At 37.2% G+C, this 8,534-nt stretch overlaps 1 protein-coding gene across 1 annotated transcript in view; it reads right to left on the bottom strand.

Annotated features, from left to right (window-relative positions):
• Positions 1–326: 326 nt before the first annotated feature.
• The window catches only part of ANKRD7 (ankyrin repeat domain 7), a 39,411-nt gene continuing 31,203 nt past the window's right edge, over positions 327–8,534 (bottom strand). The window contains 1 exon segment of the mRNA XM_058534575.1: positions 327–494. Coding sequence (XP_058390558.1) covers positions 327–494 — 168 coding nt within the window.

The raw sequence follows: 8,534 nt of genomic DNA, 5'->3' as shown, positions 1-8,534 counted from the left end.
CAATGATATGGGGGTCTTGTGACTTGAGGTAGGAAAAAAAGAGGAATCTAACTTGGACAAGAACATAGATGATTAACTCCCCTGGCCACACTGGCTAACACTTTTAACCAGGTTCTAATCAAAAAGACTTCTAGGAAATTGGTAGAAAAACCCTTTTGTAATAGGAATCATTAGTAAGGTCAAGGAGTTTCAGACCACACACTCAACAATGTAAGAAATATATCAAAATTTTATGTAAATTAATTTAATTACAACTCTGGACACTTGTTGTCCATGTTGATAGGAAATCCATCCCAATTACACTTCGGGCTCCTTCATCACTCCAGTTATGCAAAGGTCCGGGTAGGCCCTTGATCATTAGCAACCAATCTGTACTGACAATCATTCTCCCAGTCAGCTTGCTCCTCTGGCCGCTGTTGCATCCACACCACACTTGGGATGCGGGAACCTTCAAGGACGATGGGAACCCTGGTTGTAAGGGCCTCTCTACGATGCTGGTATGGAAAAATGAACCATTCCCAAACTCACAGACATCTGCCCCTTTCCAATCTCTGGGAAGTTTTCCTATCTCTCTGTGCTCAATATTCTTCTTCCTCTAGCATCTCCTCTTCAAAAGGCTTAGCCCTTTGGGGGTCCAATTTGGTTCTTTTGCGTGTGGATATCCAGTTTTCCCTACACTGTTTATTGAAGAGACTATCCTTCTTTGCTTTTGTCAAAGAGCAGAGCCCTTGAGTTCAGGCCCTTCTGTCTTCCATCTTCCCCAATTCCTGAGGCAAGACATCACCAGCCTAGCAACCTACTCAAACTGAGGAGAAAAGAAAACTATAGGGAGAAAACATACTCAAATTAATATTTTAGTAGATTGTCCTTTTACACACAGTTTATTTATTTATAACTTCAGTATATGAGCTATAACTTCAGAATGTGAGCTCCACCAGGTGGTAAATGCAGATATAGTCACATCGATATTCAAATCTCTGTGTTCCAATTACCCACCTGCTAGACTATGGGAAGTTCAGTCTTTGTCATAGAACTCCAATCACGTGTGTGCCTGTGCTAAACAACTCAGAACTGATTTCACTGTCCCACAGTGGTGATAACTGAGCTCCACAGCAGAATATGGAATTCCACTGTCATCTTCTTTGCTGCCACACTACAGAAACTCTTGCCAAGTGAAGCTGGAAATGTACTACGTCCGAGTTGACAAAAGTAGTGCTACCTTTGGGATCACTGTGACTGTGGCTAATAATTAGGAAATCTATATTATTGTTTTTGAGAGATGAGAAAATGAATCTTCTGTGTTACATTCAGTAGAGGTAGGGAAGACATTCTGTTGTTTGAGATATAAAATATTCTGGTGGCTAGTGATACAACTTTTCCATTGGTCACCATAGCAAACCAAGCTGATATTTCAAAGCTCAGGACAGGACGATCCTGTGGAGAGGCACTGCCCCTGCATGACAGACTACTTCCTCTGGTTCCAGTGCTACCAACAACACTACATCAGTGTTTCAGCAAAGATTTCCCAGGTAATGAGGTTAGAAGTAGTAAAAGTACCCAAAATCACGCAGTTGTACGTAGAACCTATACTTCCCTGCTAACTGAAGCTCTATTGCTAGCTCATCAGACTCCATTTTCCCTTTTTCTCTGCTACTTTGCCCCCTTAACCATCAAACTGTCTGAATTCCATTGATGAACAGAGGTCAAGACTTTTTCTTCCTGAGCTTCATGACCTCTATGTACTTTAGGAGATGCAAATGGGTATTTGGGATTGGGGCACCATCAGAAGCCACTGAGCCACAGTACATTAAGTCCTGATTTAAAGAACCTCTTCAAGTATTGTTAAATCAAAATGCCTTACAATTAAGGCTCTAATTGGTGCCAAAATTAGAAAAATTCATATAGGAAGTAGCCGTTACAGGCGACTTCAATAAAGTTTATTTTTGTCCCAGTTTGCTGGTTGCTCACGTTTTGTCCACCTACCTTGCCTCAGATTCATTCTTAGCTCTTCTTTGTGCCCTGCTCCATATTCCAAGATGCTGGACCCTATGGACTGCATCTTGCCAACTGGTTCCCACTTGTATTCAGCCCAGACATCAGTAAAATAGAGGGTGCGAGGAGAAAGAGTTTTGTGTATTACCCGTTCCCTATCTTACTGAAGACATGTTTCTTGGCAGTATTTCACATCCCTCCCCTGCTACAGTTTCTGTCCTACACTCCTTGTCTATAGACTCCAGCTCTCATTGGGCTGGTAATGGCATCTCTATATTGCTAGCCTCTAACATCTTCAACTTCTTTGTTGATTTCCTTAATCTTGCCATAATTCCTTAAATTCTATATTCATTAAAGTCTCTTACATCATCTGAGTTTGATCTAGTTCTTTCTGGGACTCTGATTGTTACAATGGATGTTCTACATGTTACACACATTACATGTGTTTTTTATCACTCCATTCATGTTATAATTTAGTCTTCTCAAGCTGCAATAGTAGATGAAACTCTCCATAAACAGCACTTATCAGAAGAGGACCAATTAGAGCAATAACTCACTGCCACCCACCACCAAAGACATTATAGTAGCTACAATTTAGCAGTTAAAGAATTAGCTTCCATATTACTAAAATTGATAGGGAACATGAATAACAAGACCTCCTTAAGACCTTCTACAATATAGAATGTTCACTAATGCCAATAAAATTAAACTGATCTTCGCACTAGATCATTTTGTATGAACAGTCATTTCCACTGCTGATGTGTCTGTCGTATCACTGTTATTTTCAATAGCGAGCAGCGCTGGAGATTTATTAGACAGTTTACAGCACCAACAGGTTATGCTGAGCTCAGCAATGTCGCCAAGCCAAAAGAAATATTATATGAGGGCAGCATTTGTTCTATACAAAAAAATCTAAGCATTTCTCCCTTATTTAAATATGCTCATGGAAACCATTTTCCACAGATAAGTGAACAGTAAATGTGTTTGCAATGTGCTACTGCATTCCTACCCAGCGCAGACAAGATGGGAACCATGTTTTCATAAATAAAAAGCGACAGACCATGTCATTGCCCTCTTCTTTAACTCCTCTTCCCGTGAGTGTATGTGTGGTGGGGGAAGGTTCTGCTTTGCACTGGGCAGGGGAAGCGAATATCGATAGAATTTGCTGACAGTCAGTTTTGTGGATGAATGTTTCAGCACAGAACACAAAGGTCATGTTCACTCTAAATTTGGTAAGCTTAATTTGATTTGGCCAGTTAATTATAAATGTAGTGCTTGCAAAAGTAAATCAAGTAAAAAAATAACCACACTACAAGAAATCCATGTAACTTTATTTTTCAACCACGTTCTCCCCAGTGTGGGGTTTGTTCCACCAGAAGAGTTACATGACCCCTTTGGTATGGAATCCAAATTGAAAATAAGTTAATGTAGCTTACTTTTAAAAGAATCTGGATACATTATTAAATCATTTTGTAAACGCCTTTGATAATTTGTAGACAGCATAAACTTAGGAGTAAAAGGAAAAATGTTGTTGAGATATGATTCCTTAAGTTACCTAAAATTTATCCTGTGTATCCTACATAAGTCAAATTCATAGTAAATTCCGTGAGACTGCTTGAATAAATGATTATGTTACCTCCACTTCTGTAAGGATTTTTTTTTTTTTCACTTATTTGCTAATTATATGCAAGGTTTTAGGCAAAACATTTGCCTCAGTACCTAGACCTGGAATCCTGAAATATATTTTAAAGATATCAGCCATTTCAAGTAGAAAATATAGTTAGAGCCCTCCTTATCTTTCTATTACCATGCATTGAATTTATAGAAAATAAATAACTCTTGATTAATGAGATTTAGTTACAGTAAATCCTTGAAGATCGTAAAAGTAAAAGCTGAAATAAAATATAACTTCAGAGTTAAATAAAAACCGTTTATAATCTAGATGCATAATTTAAGAATTTATTTTTACAGATGGAAAGGCCAACTTAAGTCATTATTTATTATCTATTATATAATCAGATTACATATCATAGCGCTAGACACTCTAACCATATATCTGATGGTTATCATATGGTATATGACTATGATATGATAGTATATTGCTGTGAGATGATGTCTTAGTTTCGGTTTTTAAGCCATGAGTATACATCCTCGATTGAGTACCGATGCCCCCTCTCCCTCAACACACTTCCCAGGGTGTGAAAGCCCCTCCGGCACTGCTCATCTCCCCTAAAGTCTGTCCTCACCTTCTCTGGTGAAAATAAGCCCTCTTCATGCCACCTTCTGCTTCTCCAAACTCCCAGCTCAAAGATCTTATAACAATATTTTGATCAAGCAGGGTGAGACTGTAACAATACAGAACATTTCTACCCTGAGCACTAACTTCCAAAGTGGAAAGAGAAACATTTTTCTTCCACCTTTTTGTTCCTTTTTTAAAAAACTTCCTGTAGCTGACAACTGCTAGCTAGGTATTATGGAAATTTATATGTAATACTCTTCTAACAATAGCTTGGATTTATAAATTGAATTCATTTTTTAAAATTTTGTTTTCTCATGAACATCAAAAAAATGAATAAGGCCCCTGTTATACAACAGCTTACACATTTATTATTTAACTTAAATTAATTCTCATAACAGATCATGTTGTAGATGAAATTGAGTCTTAACGTAGGTTTGAAAACTCAACCGCGGTTTCAGAGCTCAAACATGGCGGCGCACAGATTCAAATCCAAAGTCTCAGTGGAACGCCGGGGATTGTTTCCACCACTCATTGAATCAGGGTTTAGGCTTTTATCCTATTAGGCTGGGGGCTAGACGCTGAAGGCCAGGACCCAGAGAGTCCTGGCAAGGCTGGAAGGTGGCTTTCTTCATGGCGTCTCCTGAGGATTATGTGCTGGCAGGCGCCGTGAAAGATTGACAACGTAAAATATATTCAGAGCAATATAGCCTAGCGGTTCTTAGGAAAGAATACAGTCAACAGCTCTAAACATGCGTGTGAGTTTAGAGAAATAAGACAGAAGGCTTTAGGCTTTTGTTTTGTTTGAACTGCGGTAGAGGTAGCCAACACATACTGAACACCTCGCAGCAGTAGGAAGTGACTAGTCTCACTTAGGGACCCTCAGGCTTAAAATTGCCCCAGAGTAAGTTTCAAATCCTAAGGGAAGGGAACGAGAGAACATTTGGTGCCTAAGATATAAACAGTGGTCAAAGTTCATAAAGTTGGAAGGCTAATATTTCCAAATAATGTAAATTTTATTAGAAGATAAAGTTAATGTATTATTCATATATTAATACCCATGTTAGATTTTTCTAACATCTGAATATTAACTAAAACTAGAAAAGTTACCATTTGGTATGCATTAGATTTTACTAGAATTTAGTTAAAACTTCCAGTATGATTTTCAGAATAAAAGAGTATTCTCATACAATGTATAAATTATAATATATTCAAAGGGACATAAAATTGCATTATGAAATCTACAGGTTATTTTCATTTTTTTCCCAAAAAAGTAGTGAAATTCTCAGTATTAACTTTAGAAAAAAATGTATATTCTTTCAGTCAGTTAACCAATGCTTATAAATGTATTATAAACTATGAGTACTATGTATGTAAATTAAATTGAAATTAATTTGAAAAATACAATTACATTTCCTGATATAAGAGCATGAATCATCAATTTTATTTGTGAAACTCAGATGCCACCTGTTGTTTAGAAAAATAAATGCACCGTCTTTGTTAGAATTCTATTTTCACTAACAGTTTGCGTGGCTCTAGAGAACCTATGAACATTGTACGTATAGAACAGAGCCTGGCTCTCCAACTGTATAGAATGGTTAGAGGTTTCGAGGACATAAAAATATTAAGTGAAGCTCTCTGAAATTTATATTAGGTGGAAAGAAGTAAACTATCCTTAAGTACCCATATGTTCACAGGAGTGCATTTTGCCCTAGTAATTATTTTTATATGTATATAATTTTTAATTAAACTTTTTATTTTTAGATCATTGCCATTTCACAAGCAGTTGTAAGAAATAATAGAGAAATCTTATTTACTCTTTACCTTGGTTTCCCCCATGCAAAACTTTACTTCAATAACCAAGATATTGACATTGATAGGGTCAAGATTTATAACATGTTTATCATCACAAGGATACCTTGTGTGGCCTTTTTATAGCCATACCCACTTGCTTCCCATCTCCCACCACATCCTTAACCCCTTGCAACCACTAATCTGTCCTTTGTTTCTATAAATTTGCATTTTAAAAATGTTATATAAATGGAATCATACAGTATATAAACTTTGGGACTGGCTTTTTCACTCAGCATAGTTCTCTGGAAATTCACCCAGATTGTGGTGTGTATCGATAGCTCCTTCTGTTTCGCTGTTGAGTAGTATTCCGTAGCATGGATGTACCACAATTTGTTTAACCATTCACCCCTTGAGGGACATCTAGGTTGTTTCCAGTTTGGGGCTATTAGAAATAAAGCTGCTATGAACATTTGTGTAAAGGTTTTCATGTGAACATAAGTTTTCACTTCTCTGAGACAAATGCCCATGAGTGCAATTGCTGGTTTGTATGGTAGTTACATGTATAGTATTTAAAGAAACTGCCAAATTATTTTCCAGAGTGGCTGTACCATTTCACATTCCTATCAGCAATGTATGAGTGATCCAGTTTCTCTGTATCCTAACCAGCATTTGACATTGACTCTGTTTTTTATTTTAGCCATTCTGATAGTGGTATCAGATTATAGCGGCATCTCATTGTAGTTTTAATTTGCATTTCCCTAGTGATGTTGAAAATCTTTTCAGGTGCATGTTTGCCATCTGTATATCCTCTTTGGTGAAATGTCTTTTCAGGTATTTTGTGCTTTTTCTAACTGAATTGCTTTTTTTCTTTTTTGCTGTTGAGTTTTGAGAGTTCTGTATATACTCTAGATACTACTAGTGTTTTGTCAGATTTCTAATTTGCAAATATTTTCTTCCAGATTGTAGCTTGTATTTTTACCCCTTAACAAGGGATAAAGCAGTCTTTCACAGAGCAAAAGTTTTAAATTTTTATGAAGTCTAATTTGTCAATTTTTTCTTTTATAGCCCATGCTTTTGGTGTCAGATCTAAGAACTCTTTGCCTAGCCCTAGAGCCTGAAAATTTTCTCCTGTTTTTCTTTTTCTAAAAGTTTTATAGTTTTATATCTTATATTTAAATCCATGATCCATTTTGAGTTCATTTTCATATGAGGTGTGAAATTTAGGTCAAGGTTCATTTTTTGCCTATGGATGTCCAGTTGCTCCAGTACCATTTTTTGAAAAGCTTATCTTTCCTCCACTGAATTGCTTTTATACTTTTGTCAAAAGTCAGGCATACTTGTGTGGGTCTATTTCTATGTTCTGTCTTTTATTCCATTGATCTATATGTCTATTCCTCCACCAATTCCACACAGTCTTGGTTTCTGTAGCTACATAGTAAGTCTTTAAATCAGGTAGAATGATTCTTTCTGCTTTATTCTTTTTCAAAATTGTTTTAGCTATTCTGGTTCCTTTGCCTTTCCATATAAATTTTAGAATCTTGTCTGTATCTACAAAAAATCTTGCTGGGATGTTTATAAGATTGCATTAAACTGGTGTGGGGGATCAGAATTGGCCACCCCAAAATGTGTCTCTTTGGCTTGATTATTTTTAAGAAAAAAAGACTCTGAAAGAAACTTTGACCTTCCCCCTAACTGCCTAAAAGAATTGAAGATAGAAGGCCTGTTTCAAGAAGGAGCTAATACCAAGAGAAAACTGTAGTGTAATATAAAATAGCTGTGATAAGGGGCCAGCCTGGTGGCATAGTGGTTAAGTTTACACGATCCACTTTAGTGGCTCAGAGTTTGCAGGTCTGGATCCTGGGCGCAGACCTACGCACTGCTTATCAAACCATACTGTGGCAGGCATCCCACATATAAAGTAGAGGAAGATGGGCACGGATATTAGCCCAGGGCCAATCTTCCTCAGCAAAAAGAGGAGGATTGGCAACAGATGTTAACTCAGGGCTAATCTTCCTCACCAAAAATAAAATAAAATAATAAAATATAAAATAAAATTTTAAAAATGTGTGATAAGAAAGGCACCAACAAACCCATCATATCAAAATTCTGTCTCTTGGGCCATATTCTCTGTAGGTGACTCAGTAAAAACAGTTGTCTAACATTTGCTTTTCTATCTCCATGTGAATTGCTTTCCTCCCCTTTGAAGTCCCAAACCACTACCTCCAACACCCTCCTTTGTCTTTACCTGAGGATCTGTTTAAGATGATAACCTTGGGCAGAGGGCCAAATTACCCAGTTTCCTGGGTCTCTCCTATGTATACATGTTATAAAGCTTTGTTTGATTTTCTCCTATTATTCTGTTTCATGTCATTTTATTTCATCGCCCAGCCAGAAGGACCCAAAGACGATAGAGGATGTGTCTTCCTCCCCCACAGTTTGGCAACTTAGATAGGATAAAATTTCACTGGCTGGACACTGCTCACTCCTGGACTGCTGCAGCTGAGAGATCCTG

This window comes from Diceros bicornis, chromosome 3 (assembly GCF_020826845.1).
Source record: "Diceros bicornis minor isolate mBicDic1 chromosome 3, mDicBic1.mat.cur, whole genome shotgun sequence".
NCBI lineage: Eukaryota > Metazoa > Chordata > Mammalia > Perissodactyla > Rhinocerotidae > Diceros > Diceros bicornis.
The sequence above is the reverse complement of the archived record's forward strand: the minus strand, read 5'-3'. Positions and strand labels throughout refer to the sequence as shown.